Here is a 20,218-nt window from a genome sequence, read left to right on the forward strand (position 1 = left end):
TAATATCGAAAGACTTCCAGAAGCTGAATTGGTCCATTTCTCTTATAAATATATTGACTTTGGAATTTTGTATCATGGAAAAACATGTATGTCCTTATTTTCCTGTTAATGACAGAGTGTAAATATTCCGGCCTCAACTGTCCAGGCACATGTTCTAATAGTTTTTTACTTAGCCCAGATCTGAGTGTAAGTGATTTTAAATTTAAAACGGAAGATTGCTGTTATGTAGCTTTTTTTGTTTTAATAGATTTTTTAGTTATTATTACTTGCAAAAATGGCTTTGTAAAAATTTAGGTGCTATATTTTATAGTATATGTTTGAAGATACAGGAATCTCTTTTATTTGAAGGTGATAAGTTCCAAGACCCCCCTAGTAGATACTTGAAAATTCAGCTTTTACCAAACCCTGTACCTATGTTCTTTTTCGTAGATATCCATACATATCATAAAGTTTAACTTATAAATTAGACACAGCAAAAGATTAATAAATATAATAAAGTAGGAAAATTAGAACAATAAGCTTTTTAGTATACATTTAAAACCATATGGCTTGATTATTTCTGAATTTTCCATGTAGTATTTTTTTCAGCACAGTTAATCAATGACAACTAAAGCTTCAGTAAACCTGTGGATAAAGTGGAGCCCTACTGTATTCCTTTGTAAGGTTGAACTTACCTTAATGAAAGTCTTATACTGAGACAAAAGATTTTATGTGTTGTAATATTGGGTTTCACTGGAACAGAACAGAAAGCCAGCTACAAGGGTACACAGATGGATAGCGACATTGATTCATGTATTTGGTGCGCTTAATGCATAAAGTCTTCACAAAACTTAGCTCCCTCTCTTGTCCTTGCCAAGAAGAGAATTGAGTATGTTATAAGCAGCCAAGACCAGCAAGAAACTGTCTTTCTCCAGTAGCACTGTAAGATCATGGAAAGCAGACACACTTTCAAGTTAAAATTAGATTCAAATTCTGGCTCCACCACCTTCTGCTTCTGGAACCTCGATTAGCCTCCTTGAGCCTCAGTATACTCATCTTTAAAATGGGACTCACAGGGTATATACATATATCTAATCTGGGGAAGGAAAGGGAAATAACAAAATGCTGAAACAAGGACACAGGATGACCCATTGCAACAAGGATACACAGAAGACAGTATATTGGAAACAAACTTTACAACTTGGGGTGGAGGAGGGATAGTGGGACAACAAGGAAGGGAAAGGGTAACAATGATTGACAAGTAATGTTCTCATTGCCTTACTCACGTGACCCCTCTGTATAGCATCTTAACAATACAATAAAATATAAAAAATGGAATCACAGGACTTTGCTCTTACATGCTATGAGGATAAAAAAAACACAATAAAAATAATATGCTTAATTTGAACTAACAGTTGTCTCCATAAAATATATTCACAATTTTATTTTTGTTCACTTTATTCATAGTTAAAGCCCTTCATGATCAATTAAGTATGTTTTCTAATGTGCTCACTTTCCAGTTTCTCTAGCCTACAGGAAGCTAAAAGCTGGCTCTAAGCATCACACTGACAAACTGACAACACTTCAAATTAAATTAATAGTGTCCAGATTTTTTTATAATTAGGTAGATATACAAAGATTATAATTTTCTGTAATTTTTGCATCTTGGTCAGTGTCACTCTTTCTGTCTTTCTCCCCATTTCCCCTCCCCCCTCATCGTCAGGTCACATAGTTTTATTTCTTATATAATCTACACTGAATATAATGACATTTTGTTTATCTTTCTTCCCTCCATTTATGTGCCATCTCTCCCTTCTTTGCCCTCTCCCACAAAACATGTTTCCACTTCCTGATGTTCATTTTCATAAACAGTTCATTAGTTATTCAGAAAAGTTAAGATTATTAGATTCTTCCCTTAAGTATACTAGTCTTTAATCAGGTTGTTTGTATGTATATGCATAAAACCCTGTATATGTTATCCTGTATGTTTGCATTTTAGATCTAGCTTTCACGTATGAGAGAAAAATGTGCCATTTGTCCCTCTGAGCCTGACTTACATCACTTAACATAACTTTTTTCTTGGTCCGTCCATTTTTCCTGTAAATGGCATAATGTTATTCTTTCTGATAGATGAGTGAAATTCCATTGTGTATATGTAGTACATTTGCTTGATCTGCCCATCCTTTGCAGGGTTATCTGGACTATTTCCATAACTTGACTCTCATGAACAGTGCAGCAGTGAACATGGATATATATGTGTCTTTACTGTATCCTGATCTACAGTGCTCTGGATAGATGCTCAAGGGTGGTATCTCTGTAGATTATAGAGTAATTTTAGCATTCACATTTATTTAGAGGAGTAGTTCTAGCTTTCTTATTATGGTCACCTTTGAGGAATCTGATGGAAGCTGTATACTTTATCAGAAAGATATATAATCGTGTTAATTTATATTCAGTATTGGGGTTCTTAGGGTCACCGAAAGCCCAGTCTTGGGCCCCAAGTTAAAAACCATGTTGTAGCCAGGTACCTCATTCTTGTAATCCCAACTGCTTGGGAGGAAAAGATGAGAGAGATTGCAGTTTGGAGGCCAACCCAGGCAAAACAGGAGCAAGATCTCATTTCACCAAATAAGCTGAGTAAGACCCCGCAAGCCGTGTTAGTAGGAGGACCACAAGCCATGCTAGCCCGAAAATAAATGCAAGGCTCTGTCCAGAGAACAACTAACATGAAAGCGTTGTGGGTACAGTTCAAGAGATAGAGCGATGATGGTCTAGTGAGGGGAAATCCTAAGTTCAAACTCTGGTACTGCCAAGAAAAATAAAAACACAATACAAACTCATGATCAGATATTGGGATAAGTACCTTTACATCCTTAGTAGAATATTTACAAGCATCACTCCAGAGATAATTGATGTAGTAGGAAATTTTTATTTAAAAATGTCAAATTTTGATTTTTTTTTTTTTTTTTGGCCAGTCCTGGAGTTTGAACTCAGGCCTGGGTGCTGTTCATGAGCTTTTCTGCTCAAGGCTCATGCTCTACCCCTTGGTTACAGCTTCCCTTCTGAGATTTTGTACTACCTATCAAATATTTAATATTTCTCTTCTAAATTAAAAAAGTCTTTGTCCATTTATCTTATTTGGAAAACTCAGATTTCATTCCCTGGTGATATTGGCATTAACTTGATTGCATTATTCTAATTTACTTTGTTTTCTTTTTCAGTGTTGGTGATTGAGCCTAGGGGCCTTGGCATGCTAGGCAGGTGTTCTACCACCAAGCAATTTCCTCAGTCTTCCGTCAGAATCTTTCATCTCTATGACCTAGTGTACACAGGTTGTATTATGGGCAGAGTGTCTTAAGATTGCCTACCCACCATGTTCATATGTGATTGAGAAGTTTATGAATTATTAATGGCATTCTGAGACATTCTTTAATTTTTTATTTTTAGTATTTAAAAAGAAAAGGTATTTTATGTAATGGAAAACCACAATTTTACTTACATTTTTACATTTTACTTACATTTTAATGGTAGAAAAGAGCTTTCTCTTTTAATCTAGAATTGGGAACGATTTTAATGATACGTGCGTGTGAACTCTTCCTGCTGTTAGGTTTCATCCTCCGTAGCCTCTTCCTTTAATGAGAATCTCTTATATCCCACTTATCGGTCATTTCAACCTCATTAGGCTACAATATTTTCAATGTGGGATTGAAAGACTGTTGATTGAGTCAGTCACTTGTATGGTATTACAATCTTAGATCCCGGGACTTATCTCACACTACTGATTAGGATCTGAATATGGGTTTGGCAGCTAAGAATATGTGATTTAAAATAATCTACAGTTGCTCTCTATTGAGTTGTTTAATTTCCATATTAAATTCTTTCCATTTCTTCCTTTGATAGGTGTAGCTAGTATTTCTCATTATAGGTGCTTGTATTTGACTTTCATTATTAAAATGAAGTACATTCAGTCAGTCTAACTTTATTTTCAAAAATGGGGGGAGGTGGGTAGGTAGCTGCCAGTTTGGAAAGCTGGCAGTCTATACCTGAGTGATTTCACTGGTTCAGCCTCTGAGGACTGCTAACAGCATTGTAGGAAGATTGAGGAGTCACCCAGCCAAAATAGAAGCCAGAGAACCTAGAAATCCCATAATCCCTTTGGAGGGCACCCCTCCAATGACTAGGACACTCTAGGCTCCTGTCTTTTAAAAGATTCCATACCAACCTGGAACCAAATCTCCAACACGTAGCTCTTTGGAGAATGTACTCCAATCCAAACAAAGCAAGCTGTGAGCATTTTGGCCAGGACTACAGATGTGTGGTATTCTTAGCCATAAGAGGACAGCTAAAATCCTCACTTACGCCTCACAACTGCTGTATCACCACCTGCTTAATTAGGACATGCAGAAATGCCCTCCATATTTCCTTCTCAATTATCAATCACTGGCATATACCCTCTCTCTCTCTCTTTCTCTCCTCCCTCTCTCTTTCTCTCTCCTCTCCTTTCTCTCTCTCTCTCTCTCTCTCTCTTTCTTTCTTCCTCTCTCTCTCTCTTTCTCTCTCTTTGTTTTGCTGGTCCCAGGGCTTGAACTTAGGGCCTGGGCGCTGTCCCTGAGCTTTTTTGCTCAAGGCTAGCACTCCACCACTTGAGCCATGGCTCCACTTCTAGCTTTTTGGTGGCTGGTTGGAGATAATCATCTCATGGACTGTCTTTTAAACATAATCTTCAGATCTCAGTCTCCTGATAGGCTAGAATTACAGGCTCAAGCCACCTGCACCTGGCTAAAAGTTACTCTTTAACATATGTATATATACCATCTAAGACCATCTCTGCCTAAAACCGAACAATATAAATATAAGATCCTTGACTGATACAACTTCAATCTCACCTTTCTATTTCCATGGCATTTGTTCAACAGTTGAATCTAGCTTTTTAGTAAATCACATAAATTATTATTCATTTCCTCTGGGCCTGTTGTCTTTTATGTTTAGTTGATTTTCTTTATCGTGACATATTTTGACAGTCTTTTCTTTTGTGCTTTCTGATTACAGTGAAAAGTCTAAAGTTATCAAAATTATAATGGATCCTAACTTCATTTCAATAGCATAGAAAAACTATAGTTTTTCCTATAGTGCTCTGCCTTTACTTTATCATTGGTGTCCCAGGTCTTTTATATAATAACATCAATGTAGAGTTTCCCTGTCTCAATTCTTATGAAAAGTTACAAACCAAAGTTAAAATATTTCTGATTTTTGAAATTTTACATATATGATTACACACACACACACACATATGTATGTTGTCTAGCATCCTTTCTTTTTACTTTAAAAGATTCGTGGGCTGGGAAGTTGGCTCAGTGCTAGAGTGCTTGCCTTGCATGCATGAGGCCCTGGGTTCGATTCCTCAGCACCATATAAGCAGAAAAAGCTGGAAGTAGAGCTGTGGCTCAAGTGATAGAGTGCTAGCCTTGAGCTGAAGAGCTGAGGGACAGCACCCAGGCCCAGAGTCCAGGCCCTACCACCGACCGAAAGAAAAAAAAAAAAAAAAGATTCGTTTCCCAGAGGCATTTCTGGAAGAGCCTCTCTCTGGTAATAAACTCCCTAAAATAGGTTTAAAATTATGTTAAATGTTTTTGTCTCTTCATGTAGTAAATACAGAGTTACAAACTAAAACCACAGTAATACTAGGGCTTTTTTTTGTTTCTTGTTTGTACTGATCCTGGGACTTTAACTCTGGGACTGGGTGCTGTCCCTGAGCTTTTTTGGTCAAGACTTAACATTCTACCAATTGAGCCACAGCACCACTTCCAGCTTTGTGAAGTCTTACAACCTTTCCTGCCTGGCTAGCTTTGATTCTTTTTTTTTTTTTAATTTTTTTTTTATTGTGAAAATACAGAGGGGTTACAATTACATGGGCAAGATAGTGAGTACATTTCTTATCAAGCATTGTAGCCTCCTCCTTTGTTTACCCTTCCCATCCCTTCCCATCCTCCCTCCCCTCCCCAATCCTCCCCCCCCCAAGTTGTAAAGTTCGTTTTTGACATGACAACTTGTACTTCTCATTGTTGCAACAGGTCCACCTGTATCCTTATTTAAACGACTTGTTTTCCGACATCAAATACAGTGAAAGCATGGGTTATACTGTGGGGGATTTTTTTTAATTTTTATTTATTTTTTATTGTGAAAATACTGTACAGAGGGGTTACAATTAGATGGGCAAGATAATGAGTACATTTCTTATCAAGCATTGTAGCCTCCTCCTTTGTTTCCCCTTCCCATCCTTTCCCAGCACCCCCCTGCCCCTCCACCCAATCCTCCCCCCCCTCACCAAAGAGAAAATGTGGTAGATATACACAATGGAATTCTTTGCCTCCATCAGAAAGAATGACATTGCCCCATTTGTTAGGAAATGGAAAGACTTGGAAAAAATTATATTAAGTGAAGTAAGCCAAGCCCAACGAAACATAGGTCCCATGGTTTCCCTTGTTTGCAATATCTAGTATAGGTATGAGTCAAGCAGAAAAGATTAGATAAGGTGATGTTAGGGAAATGAACCCTAAGTTATGTATTCAAATTTTTTTTTCTTTCATGCATTTGTTTCTAACGCATTTATAAGATTATTTCTTTGTTGCTTTGTATGTCCCTCCCCCACAGTATAACCCCTGCTTTCACTGTATTTGATGTCGGTAGAATTTGTGGAGGGGAAGGGGAAAAAAAAGTAGTTTAAATAAGGATACAGGTGGACCCGTTGCAACAATGAGAAGTACAATTGTCATGTCGAAAACTAACTTTACAACTCGGGCTAGCTTTGATTCTTAAATCTCAGCCTCCTGAGTAGAGTAGCCAACGTTATAGGCGTGAGTCACCAATGCCCAGCTAATTATAGTGTTTTATATGTGGTCTTTCTGTAGTAGAGTTATATACTTCCTCATATGAGTTCAACTTATTATGCAATGTTCTTTTATCAAATAACCCCCTGTAGCATTTTTATAGGGTATGCCTACTGGTATAAACTCCCTATACTTTTATTTATCTAAGAATATTTTAATTTCTTCTTTACTTTTGGAGGACAGTTTGGGCAGTAATAATTCTAAGCAGATAGGTTTTTCCCTCTCCCTTTCAGCATTTAAATCATAAATTGCCTTTGGGGGCTGCAGGAATTCTAATGCGATCAGTTGGTAATCTCATTTAATCCCTCAAGGTACTGAGTTTATGTCTTCTTGTTGCTTTCAGGATTCATTGTTAAATGATGGTTTTAGAATATTTGATCTTGTTGTGAATTTCTTTGAATTTATACCGAATGAGGTCATTGGGTTTCTTGGGTTTGTAAATTAATGTCTTCAATGAAATTTAGTGTTTTTAGCCTTTCTTTTTTCAAATAATTTTTCTGTCTCTGTCTGTCTCTCTTCCTCCCCTCCCCCCTTGTTGTTGGTCATAGGGCTTGAATTCAGGGCCTAGATGCTATCCCTGAACTTTTGTGCTCAAGGCTACTACCACTTTGAACCACAGTGCTACTTCCTGATTTTCTGGTGGTTAATTGGAGATAAGAGTCTCTTGGACTTTCCTGCCTGGGCTGGCACAATCCTCAAATCTTAGCTTCTTGAGTAGCTAGGATTAGTCATGAGCCACCAGTGCCTGGCTTGTCTCCTTCTGAGACTCTCATTGCCTCTATGTTTGTTGGTCTTGCTAGTGTCCACAAGTCCTTGGATGTATTCATGTTTCTTCATTCTTTTTCGTTGTGTTCCCCAGAATGGATAATTTCAGTTTTTCTCCAAGTTTGCTAATCTTTTCTTTTGCTTGAGCTAATAATTCTGTTGAGTATTTCTGGTAAGTTTTACATTTCAGTTGTTGAGCTTTTCAGGGCCAGGTTTTCTATTTGGTCCCTTCTTTAATTTTGTTTTTCTTCTGTACTTTTTTCTGTACTAAAGACTCAGGGCCTCAACTTTTTTTCCTGGCTTTTTCCACTCCAGTCCAGCTCTTTTGCTGGGTAACTGGGGCTAGAGTCTCAAGGACTTTTCTGCTCAGACTGTTTTAGAATCTCAGTCCTCAGTTCCTGTGTAGCTAGGATTACACATGTGAGCCACCAGTGACTGACTTCCTTTTTATGATTTTTATCTTTTTATTGATAACATTTTGTTGAAATACTGTTTTCTGGACTTGTTTAAGTGTCCTTTTGGAGGAGGACATACTAAGGTTTGAACTCAAGGTTTCAAACTTGATAGGATGATATTGTATACTGGATTCATGCCTCTTCCTTTACAGAACCCAGTGTTCAATTCAATATTCTTTGTTCATGTGACCTCAGGGATTGTTCAGGCTGGGCAGAGTGGCTCATACCTATAATCCTAGTGGCTCAGGAAAGTGAGACAGAGACAGATCCAGGTTTGAAGCCAGGGCAAAATGTTCTTGAGACTGCATCTCAGTCAGTATAAAAGCTGAATGTAGTAGCAAAAACCTGTCAGCCTAGCTACACAGGAAGTGCATATAGATTTTGGGCCAGGCCTGGCAAGGCAAAAATCAAGACCCAATCTTAAAAATAATGAAAGCAGAAAACATTGGGGAATGTTGTTCAAATGGTAGAGCTTCTACCTAATAAGCACTGGTCTCTGAATTCAAACCCCAGTACTGCCAAATCAAGACTTATCAGCCAAAATAATTTGTTTAGGAATAAAGTAGGCATTATTAGTAATAGAGCTGGGCATGAGTTGCCCGTGCCTCTAATCCTAGCTACTAAGAATACTGAGATTTGAGGATTGTGGTTTGAAGTCAGCCCAGGCAGTAAAGTCTGTGAAACTTGATCTTCACTTAACTGCCATAAAAAGCAAGAAATGGAGGTATGGCTGAAGTGGTAGAGCATCTTGACCAGAAAAAGCTAAGAGACACCATGTGTTCACGTTTGCCTCCCCCCCATACACACATGCGCACACATACACAAGTAATAATGACACAGCATAAATTAGGAGTGTCCTGGACATGCTAGGTACCCTTCCACTGAACTAGTTTTCTTAGGGGTAAACACATACTGGAAAAGCAAACATAATCCTCCAAGCAGTGAGTGTAGGTTATGTATTTCCCTCTGAAAAGGGAGCGTTTATGTGAGAGGTACTCTGTCACCTATCCTTCCTGTACACTCAGTCTGTTTTCTGTCCGTAAGTCTTAAGCTTTTCTTTCTGTGCCCTTTTAATTAATTTCCTTTGCTGTAAATGGCCTTCTTTCGAATCTACATAAATGGTATCACCTCATGTAGCCACCTATGATGCTTTCTTCTTTTTAATTTATATATTTTATTAAGTAGTTGTACACAGGAGTTTCACTTCCAGAAGTTGGGTTCTGAGTAAGTACAAAACATCTTGATCAATTTAATCTCTTCATTGTTCTCCCCCATCTTACCCCGTGTGATGCCCTTTTGAGCATTAGAAGTGGGCAGTTACATTTTATAAAACTTAAATGGCTCTTTGCTTTAGGTCAGATTCTCAAGTATGGCCATCAGAATTACCTCAGTAGCTTAATGACAGATTCTAAATATACTGATTCAAAGTAAGTGCCAGAGTTTGTTGTTTTGTTTTGTAAACGCCTTATGATTTTTATATAACTTGCCATCTGGTTTAGTATTTTGAATCTGTTAGTTTAGACTGAAGTTATTTGATGTAAACATTGTCATAGAATTAGAAGGAACCTGACCCAAATAAAAATCTGTAACCGTTTCCAAGTGCTCCTATAAACAGATTAACTTTAAATCTGCATGTTCCCTTCATCAGGCCCACTCCCATTTGATTAATATTACCCAGGGCATTTGCGGGTGTGTGCGTGTGAGGGAGCGTGCCTATATGTATGTATGCATGTGCACATGCACATGTGTGTATATATGTGTGCGCAGTGATGTCTGGGAGATATGCCATTCAAGGGATTCAGAGTTGAGATACAGCTTTAGAGGTAGGATGCTTGCCTATTAGTTGTAAGGCCCTGGATCTCATGACCCCAAGCTCAATCAATCAGTCAATCAAAGTAGGGTATTAAATAGGCATTCTTTGAAAAAACAGTTGTGTTCTCCTATAGATCCTTAAAATTCTTTCATTAATAGTGTTAACAGCTTTTGTCAGATTTTCACCAATCAGTTTTTGTCAGATTTTCACCGATTAGGGTGTTTCAAGTAAGCATAATATGTATCCTAGGTTGACCTCAAACAGATCTTCCTGCATTCGCCTCACAAATGCTGGGTTTGTGCCACTTCTTCATGTGTGGTATTTCTTCGAAAACTTTCATTGGTAAACATGGATTCTGGTAAGACCCAGAAATTGAAGTTTCCTGAAGTGTTTTGTACTTACCTTTTGTGAATTGTCTTATTATTGACAAGTGGTTACATACAGGAAACTATTTCAGACAGTATAGAAAGTTTCAAATCTTTTTTTTTTTTCCTATTTACTATGAACAGCCATAATTTTGAAACTGTTACCTTTTAGAAAATTCAGAACTGATACAGCATATAAAATGTTACATTCATAAGTCAAGCCTGTAGTTCCTTTGTAAACTATTGGTCTGTAGTTTCCCTTCATGATATTTTCTGTTAACTATGTGTTGGTGTTAACTATTTTCATCTATTTTTAGTAGAGTACATTGTGTACTGCAACCATTTTGGACGCTGTGTAACTTGTCAGTAGAAAGGTTGCCCCCATGTGGTCAGTGGGAGTAATGTTTCTTTTATAAGCAATTCACCCTTGTATGAATTCACCATTCTCGACTCCTCCTTAATAGAATACCAATATTCTGAATTTCTTTTGAATAAACAAACATACAAAACCACAGTCTGGTTTTAAAATGGTGAGTAGTTGGAGAGTAACGTCTTGTCTATTTGTGCAGATGCTGAGAATGGTGTAGAGTATAAGGAATGTGAGGACAGGAGGTAGTTGTAGTGTTGGGGAAGGAAGCTTTGTGCCTGAAGTTACAGGGAGAGACCTCAGTGTTTTCCAGGTACACTCTGCTCTCCTTTGCAGATGATTCCTGTATAGTGTTCTGGTTCATCACTATGATATTTCATCCTGTAGAAATGAACAAATACTCATCCAGTGCTGTTTGAAACAGCTACCTCATTTACTTTGAGGGAATTTGAGGTTGTAATAAGTGTGTCAAAGTGTTTAACAATGGTGAGGATTTTGTTTGAAGAAATCATTTTTAAATACATTTTTCTCCTGCAAATTTTATTTTATTTATTTTTTTATGAAGAGTTTTGTTTTGGTTTGGTGTGGGTTTTTTTGTCAGTCATGGGGCTTGAATTCTGGGCCTGGGCGCTGTCCTTCAGTTCTTCAGCTCTTCAGCTCAAAGCTAGCACTCTACCACTTGAGCCACAGTGCCACTTTGAGTTTTCTGGTGGTTTATTGGAGATAAGAGTCTCATGGACTTTCCTGCCCCTACTAGCTTTGAATCATGGTTCCCAGATCTCAGCCTCCTAGGATTACAGGCATGAGCCACCAGTGCCTGGTGCATGAGATTTTTAAATACCTTTTTCTTCAAGCTAAAAGGATGTATTTAAGCCCAGTAATCCTAGTTATTCAAGAGGCTGAGCTCTTAGGATCACAGTTCAAAGCCAGCCAGGATGGGAAAGTCTGTGAGACTCTTTTCTCCAATTAACAACCCCCACATCGGAAGTGGAGCTGTGACTCAAAGTGATGGAGTACTAGCCTTGAGCAAAAAAAGCTCAGGGACAGCACCTAGTCCCTGAATTCAGGCTCTAAGACACGAAAGTATTTTTGTGATGGCTATGCTTCTATCCACTTTCCTAGATCTTTCGCTGATATTTTTAATGTCCTAGTATTCTTAGATGTATTCCTTAGTTAATAGAATTTCCAGTTCTAAAGTGGTTCAAATTTGAATGATCCTGGTCAGGTGTGTGATCTTCCAGTGATCAAGGAAGTGTTTATATTGTTCTCCATTGGTTGATATGAAAACTAATTTACATTTTAAAATATGAAGTATCTGAAGTATTTTAAGTTGTACAAATTGAAAGTTTCTACTTATTTAAAATAATTATACAAATTTGTGGAGGGGAAGGGGAAAAACAAGTCATTTAAATAGGGATACAGGTGGACCCATTGCAACAATGAGAAGTACAAGTCGTTCTGTCGCAAATGAACTTTACAACTTTGGTGGAGGGGAGCAGGGATGATTGGGTTGGGGGGTAGGGGGAGGATGGGAAGGGGAAACAAAGGAGGAGGCTATAATGCTTGATAAGAAATGTACTAGTTATCTTGCCTATGTAATTGTAACCCCTCTGTACAGTATTTTCACAATAAAAAAGAAAATAATTATACAGTAGTTAATACTAGCAATCTAATATTATGTATTGATTTTTAAATGCTTTTTAAATTTTTAATTACAGATATGTATACTTGGTCATATTAAATACATTTATTTTGAATGGAGTCAGACTGCCTGGGCTGGAATGTTAGTACTGTCATTTACCAGGCAGGTGACCATGATGAGTTCTTTAGATTCTCTGTGCTTCTCTTTCCTCTTTGCAGCATGGGAATCGTATTACTATTCTGCTTCTTTGTAAGAGTGTTCTGAGGAGTAAATAGCCTTAATCAAACCACTTAAATATTTTCTAGTACATAAATAATTAGGTCTGTGTATTAGCTTTTGTTGCTGATATTAGGTTGATGTGTGAGTCAGTACTGCAGTTCACTGTGGACGGAGGGAATGGTAGTTTGTTTTATAAATATAAATTCTGTAGTTTTTGCTTTAAGAACACTTCATATAAATGAAAATAAGCAATAACTAGAATGTCATTTTATAAAGCTTTTTTTCATAATCTTTTCTTTTTTTTTTTTTTTAGGCCCGGAATGTTAACACTGGTGAATTAGCAGCAATTAAAGTAATTAAATTGGAACCAGGTAACTTATTTGACTGTTAATGTTTCTAGTTGCTCAAAAGTCATTGGGTAACTTAAGGCTTATTTTATTTCTTGGTTTAGTGAGACAAGGTCTTGCTAGGGAGCCCAGGCTGGCCTGGAATTTGCAATCCTTCCTGCCTCCATCTCCTGATTACAGGAGTGGACCACTGTGAAAAGGCTGAGGCATAGGTTAAATTTAGTTAACATTCTCTTATTTTTCCCAACATCTTTTGGTGACAGAACCAGTTATCTGCTTTTTCCTCCACTTCTTTGAGACTAGCATACACTTTCCCCCAAAATAATAGAGGAAGGGTTTCTTCTGAAGATACTAACTTGGAACACATTGATGTGGTGTGTTTCTAGGCTAACGCTGTCCCCTGTTGAAAAGGTGATATGATGCAGTGGGAAGAACCGAACTGAGATTTGGGAAGTTGTAGCCTAGCACTTTGTCTCCAGACTGCAGGCTCTTGGAGTCTCAGGTTTCTCATTCAACCCACACACCACTATGTCATGAATGTCGTAACAGTAATACCTTCCAATTTCAATGGCTTATTGTAAAGTCTTTTAGAGCTGTTCAGTATGTTTAGTTAGATTTTAACTATATTTTCCCCTTGGATTTCTCTGCCTTCCTCTTTCTGTGATAACTGCTTTGATAACTAACTGTGATAACCTACATCTTTCTGTGATAACTACTCATTATTACCTATCATCTCCCAGAAAGCCCTCCCATTCTCTTTTTCCTACTATAACAGCAAATAACGAGGATAGTGTCTAAATGAATTCTTCTGCAGTTAGGTAGAAGCTTCAGTATAAAGAGAAATCCATTCAGAGATTTTTCAGGAGTGGGCAAACTTTTTCTATAAAAATCCAGGTAGTACGTATAATGAGTAAAAAAGTTTTTCAGTTATATAAATTTATAGATTTTGAACAGTCTTAATAGCATTCTAATATCACATGACCAAGGTTTGTTTTCCCTGAATCTCCTACTCCTAAATTTATAAGGAATCTAAGCAGGGCATTTGATATTGGTGAAATCTGAGGGCAAAATAAAAGATTTGGCAATTAAGTAGGTAAGTTACTTGATGATTCCAACATACATCGTTCTTTCAAATCAGTGAAATGTCTTCTCTTTGAGGAAGCTTCCCCTGAGTCCTGAAATAATTAAGATGATGCCTGAAGGAATAGCTCTCCTGAAGTCTTTACAGCAGCTGTTTTGTCATTCTAGACATGGCTGTTCTTTGTTTCCAGGTTGCTATCAAATTTGCACTCCCAGCACTGAACATAGAACTCACTCAGTATATCTTAAAATTCTCTTAAAAATTAGAAATTTAAAATATTATTGTCCATCAAAGCCGGGCGCTGGTGGCTCAGGCCTGTAATCCTAGCTACTCAGGAGGCTGAGATCTGAGGATCGCGGTTCAAAGCCAGCCCGGGCAGGAGAGACCGTGAGACTCCTATCTCCAATAAACCACCAGAAAACCGGAAGTGGCGCTGTAGTTCAAGTGGTAGAGCGCTCGCCTTGAGCTGAAGAGCTGAGGGACAGCGCCCAGGCGCAGAGTTCAAACCCCACGACCGACCAAAAAAAAAAAAAAAAATTATTGTCCATCAAGTCAATTGCTTTCTGATTCATATAAATATGTTAGACCTGTGCAATGCTATCTATCTTCAACATTGCCAAATGTTCACTGTCAGTATATTTTATCAATATATTAAAAGTAGAATGTGCAGCTAAAAGCAAAATAAAAATCATTCATATTATACCACCCAGAGAAAGAAGGGTGATTACCTATATGTGTATATTAGACAAAGATGTAAATGTAATTAACATTAGATTCCCTATTTAGATTTTTTTAGAAGCCACTTGAATTTTTCTGTTTAATTTCTTTAGTTTGTGTTTTGGGAGAAATGATTATTTATTGGTGACCATGGTTGCATGGTTAAGAGCTCAAACTTGAAAGGCAGACTACTGATTCTAATCTAGACTTGACTACTTTATGTAAACTTTCTTGAACTTTTTTTTCATGTCTAAAATGGAGATCATGATAGTATTTACTTCTTCAAGTTGTTGTAGGGATTAGGATAAAATCCAAAGCATCTACTTCAAAACCTGGCACGAAGTATGTGCTTTAGTAGGGGCTGGTATTAATATTACTACCACCACTGCTAACCTTGTTTCAGCAGTATTGAGCAGTCTCTTCTACTCTCTTGTCATTTGGAATCAGATCCCAAACATTCTATCAGGTTGAGCTGTCTATATCTGTCGAGGAGTCAGAAGGAGAGAAAGAAAGAGAGAGAGAGGATAAGAATTCAAAATATAGCCACAAACAAATCATACTATACTATTGATGGAAATGTAAGATGGTGATGTCACTTTGGAAAGTAGTTTGGCATTTCTTAACACGTTAAACAGAAATGTGCCATAATGGTCTAGTCTCTCATATCTACCTGCACTCTGACTTCTGTATTAATCATAATTGTTCATAGTAGCATTTCTTTTCTTTTTCCAGTGCCTTACTAAGGCTTGAACTCAGGGCCTCATACTCTCACTTGGTTTTTTCATCCACTTGAGCCATGCCTCCAGTCCAGCTTTTTTGCTAGTTAATTAGAGATGGAGTTTTACAGACTTTTCTACCCTGGCTGGCCTTGACTCATGATCCTCAGGTCTTAGCTTCCTGGAACCTTACAGGCATGAGCCACCAGCAGCCAGCCATAGCAGCATTTCTTATAATACTCAAACTTGGAGTTCTAACTGATAATGAGTAGACACAATGTGTTATGTATAATAGAATACATTTTTTAACAAAAAAGGAAACTACTAATACATGCTTAAACATGAACTAAACAATGTGCTAAATGAAAGGAGCTACACACAAGAAATTGTATATTGTATAATTCTGTTTATGTGAACTGGTTAGAAAAGGCAAACATTTAGGTGAAATGAACCCCAAGATAAGTATCAAATATTTTTTCTTTCATGCGATTGTTTTAACATATTTATAAGATGATTTCTTTGGTGCTTTGTATGTCCCTCCCCCATGGTTTAACCCCTGCTCTCACTGTATTTGATGTTGGTATAATTTGTGAGGGGAAGGGCAAAAACAAATCGTTTAAATAGGGATTCAGGTGGACCCATTGCATCAATGAGATGTACAAGTCGTTATGTCGAAAAATGAACTTTACAACTTTGAACTTTGGCGGGGAGGGGGGAGCAGGGAGTTGAAGGGAAGTGGGTGGGAGATGGGAAGGGATAGGAAGGGGAAACAAAGGAGGAGGCAACAATGCTTGATAAGAAATGTACTCATTATCTTGCCCATGTAATTGTAACCCCTCTGTACTGTATTTTCACAATAAAAAAAAGAAATTAGAATAAAAATAAATAAATAATTTACCAAAAAAGCAAAAAAAAAAAAAAAAGGCAAACATTATTGGAAAGTAGATTATTGTTACTGACATGTTGGTAGATCAGTAGATTGTTGATGGCCATGAATCCTATGAGGGTATACTAATGGCTGCAAAACTTGGTAAAGTTACTAAAACCATCTCTTGAAATGAGTAAACCTCATGACTTTAAAATATATCTTAAAGAGAATAAATATATATAACCACAGTAGTATTGGCAATTAGAGTTTCTTTTTTAGGGACAAGTTGACATGGGTTTGAATGCAGAGCCTTGCACCTACTAAGCAAGAGCTCTACCACTTGAGCCATGCCCCAGGCTTTTTTGCTTTTTTTTTCAGACAGGTTTTCAAGTTCTTATCCAGACTAACTTTGAACTGCTGTCTTCTTACATACACCTCCCACATTGCTATACATCTCCATACCCACTTCTTTTTTTTTTTTCTTTTTTTTTTTTTTTTTATTGTAAAGCTACTATACAGAGGGTCACAGTTACATGAGTGAGGTTATGAGTACACTTCCTCTTGAACATTGTTACCCCCTCCATTGTTTTCCCCCTACCATCCCCTCCCTCCCTCCCTTCCCCGAGGTTCTTTTTTTTTTTTTTTTTTTTTTTGATTGTGATTAAATGATTACATAATTTCAAAGTCACAAGTTCATTCTAACTTCCCTGGAGCAAATTGTCTACCACAGTCTGTAATATATAACAGTGTTCACATGTTATATACCATATTTGTGATCAGCAGCATGAGGATATTTAGTAGTGGTTCAACCAGATGAGCGGGAGTTCTTTGTTTCTTAAGTCCTGTTAGTTTTGTCGTATCACTAACCTTTTGGATTTAGCATCCACTTATGAGGGAGACCATGTACCGTTTGTCTCTTCGTTCTTGGCTTACCTCGCTCAACATGATTCCTTCTAGCTCCATCCATTTCCCTGCAAATGCCATTATTTTGTCATTTCTAATGGCTGCATAATATTCCATTGTGTATAGATACCACAATTTTTGGATCCATTCATCTGTGGTGGGGCACCTAGGTTGTTTCCATATCCTAGCTATTGCGAACAGTGCTGCAATAAACATGGAGGTGCACGTGTCCTTGTATATTGGTTCCTGTTGTTCAGGGTAGATGCCTAGAAGTGGTATGACTGGGTCGTAAGGGAGGTCAATCTTTAGCTTTCTAAGGACCCTCCAGACTGCTTTCCAAAGTGGTTGTATAAGTGTACATTCCCACCAGCAGTGTAATAGGGTTCCTCTTTCTCCACATCCCCTCCAGCATTTGTCGTTGGCTGATTTGTGGATGTGGGACATTCTGACTGGGGTAAGGTGGTATCTCAGGGTTGTCTTTATTTGCATTTCCTTCACCACCAGGGATGATGAACATTTCCTCATGTGTTTCTTTGCCATTTTTATTTCTTCATTTGAGAAGTCCCTCTTTAGTTCCCTTGCCCATTTAGTAATTGGTTTGTTAGGTTTGGGAGGGATTAGTTTCTTGAGTTCCCTGTATATACAGGATGTTAACCCCTTGTCTGATATATTGCTGGTAAATATTTTTTCCCAATTAGTTGGTTGTCTTTCTAGCTTAGTTGCGATAGATTTAGCTGTGCAGAAGCTTTTTATTTTAAGGTAGTCCCATTTGTCGAGTCTCTCTCCAACTTGTTGTGACCCTGGGACTCTGTTCAGGAAGTTCCTTCCTGTGCCTATTAGTTCAAGTGTCTCTCCTACTCTGTCCTGCAGTAGTTTCAGAGATTCAGGTTTAATGTTAAGGTCTTTAATCCATTTTGAGTTGATGTTGGTGCATGGTGATAGGCTGGGGTCCACTTTTAGTTTTCTGCATGTGGCTGCCCAGTTTTCCCAGCACCAGCGGTTGAAGAGGCTGTGTTTCTTCCATTGTATGTCTTTGGCTCCTTTGTCGAATATCAGCTGGCTGTAGGCCTGTGGATTTATATCTGGATCTTCTATTCTGTTCCATTGGTCTTCGGGTCTGTTTTTGTGCCAGTACCATGCTGTCTTTGTGATTATAGCTCTGTAGTAGAGTTTGAAGTTCGGCATGGATAGCCCTCCCATATTGTCTTTATCCCCTAGAATTGTTTTGGCTATTCTAGGTCTTTTGTTGTTCCATATAAATTTTTGGACTGTTTTCTGTATTTCAGTGATGTACGTCATTGGGATTTTAATAGGAATTGCATTGAATTTGTATATTAATTTTGGAAGTATCACCATCTTTACTATATTAAGTCGGCCTATCCAGGAGCATGGGAGGTCTTTCCATTTCCTAGTGTCTTCTGCAATTTCTTTCTTTAACTTTTTATAGTTCTCATTAAATAGTTCTTTTACATCTTTGGTTAGGTTAATTCCTAAATATTTTATTTTTTGGGAGGTTATTGTGAATGGGGTTGCTCCCTTTATTTCCCTCTCTTCCTGTGCGTTATCAGTGTATAGGAAGGCAACTGATTTTTGTGGGTTTATTTTGTATCCTGCTATTTTGCCGAAGTGACTTATGATTTCTAAAAGTTTGGGGATGGAGTTTTTGGGATCGTGGAGGTATAGTATCATGTCGTCTGCAAAAAGGGATAGTTTCACTTCTTCTTTCCCTATGCGGATCCCTTTAATGTCTTTTTCTTGCCTTATTGCCCTGGCTAAGGGTTCTAGGACTATGTTGAAGAGGAGTGGAGACAGTGGACATCCTTGCCTTGTTCCTGTTTTTAGGAGGATTGGTTGTAGCTTTTCCCCATTAAGTATAATATTGGCTATTGGTCTGTCATAAATGGCTTTTATTGTTTTTAGAAATGTTCCTTCTATTCCTATTTTCTCCAGAGCTTTTAGCATGAATGAATGTTGAATTTTATCAAAGGCCTTTTCTGCATCTGTGGCGATAATCATGTGATTCTTGACCTTGGCTCTGTTGATATGCTGGATTACATTTATTGACTTACGTATGTTAAACCATCCCTGTGTCTCTGGGATGAAGCCTACCTGATCATAGTGTATTATTTTTTTTATGTGTTTCTGGATTCTGTTAGCTAGAATCTTGTTAAGGATCTTTGCATCTGTGTTCATCAAGGAGATTGGCCTGTAATTCTCCTTTTTGGTTGGGTCTTTGCCTGGTTTGGGGATGAGTGTGATATTGGCTTCGTAGAATGAGTTTGGGATAGCTCCCTCCTTCTCTGTTTCTCTGAAGAGCTTGAGGAGTATGGGTATTAGTTCTTCTTTAAAGGTCTTATAGAATTCTGCTGTGAATCCATCTGGTCCTGGGCTTTTTTTTGTTGGAAGACTTTTGATAGCTTCCTGTATCTCATTATAGGATATTGGCTTATTTAATTGGTTAACTTCTTCTTTGCTCAGTTTGGGTAACTTGTATTTCTCTAAAAATGCATCCATTTCCGCCAGATTTTCTTCCTTTAGAGAGTATAGCTTTTGAAAGTAGTCTGTTAGAATTGTTTGGATATCTTGGGTACGTGTTGTGATGTTTCCCGTGGCATCCCTAATCCTATTAATATGGGTTTCCTCTCTTCTTTTTTTAATTAATCTTGCCAACGGGCCATCAATTTTGTTTATTTTTTCAAAGAACCAGCTTTTTGTTTGGTTTATTTTGGTTATGGTTTTCTGATTTTCTAATTGGTTAATCTCTGCTCTCAATTTGGTTATCTGGCTTCGTCTAGTAGCTTTAGGTCCCATTTTTTCTTGTTTTTCTAGCTGTTTTAGTTGCAACATGAGATTATTTACTTGGTCTGTCTCCATTCTCTTGATGTGGGCACTGAGGGCAATAAATTTGCCCCTCAGGACTGCTTTTGCTGTGTCCCACAAGTTTCTTTGTGAGGTGTTTTCATTTTCATTGAGTTCTAGGAAATGCTTTATTTCTTCTCTGATCTCTTCTGTTACCCAGGCCTTGTTAAGGAGTGTGCTGTTCAATTTCCATGTATTAGAGAAATTTCTGCGGTATGCTTTGTTATTGAGAGCT

General features: G+C 37.7%; 1 protein-coding gene across 3 annotated transcripts in view; it reads left to right on the plus strand.

Moving 5' to 3' along the window:
* The window catches only part of Map4k3 (mitogen-activated protein kinase kinase kinase kinase 3), a 154,312-nt gene that overhangs the window by 29,224 nt on the left and 104,870 nt on the right, over positions 1 to 20,218 (plus strand). For all 3 annotated transcript variants that reach the window (XR_006146949.1, XM_042675418.1, XM_042675419.1), the window contains exon 2: positions 12,806 to 12,863. Coding sequence is in view for 2 of the 3 variants with exons in the window: in XM_042675418.1 (XP_042531352.1) it covers positions 12,806 to 12,863 (58 nt within the window). In the remaining variant the exon portion in view is untranslated. The remainder of the gene's footprint in view (positions 1 to 12,805; positions 12,864 to 20,218) is intronic.

The sequence above is a fragment of the Dipodomys spectabilis genome, unplaced genomic scaffold, assembly GCF_019054845.1.
Source record: "Dipodomys spectabilis isolate Male_0828 unplaced genomic scaffold, ASM1905484v1 ptg000026l, whole genome shotgun sequence".
NCBI lineage: Eukaryota > Metazoa > Chordata > Mammalia > Rodentia > Heteromyidae > Dipodomys > Dipodomys spectabilis.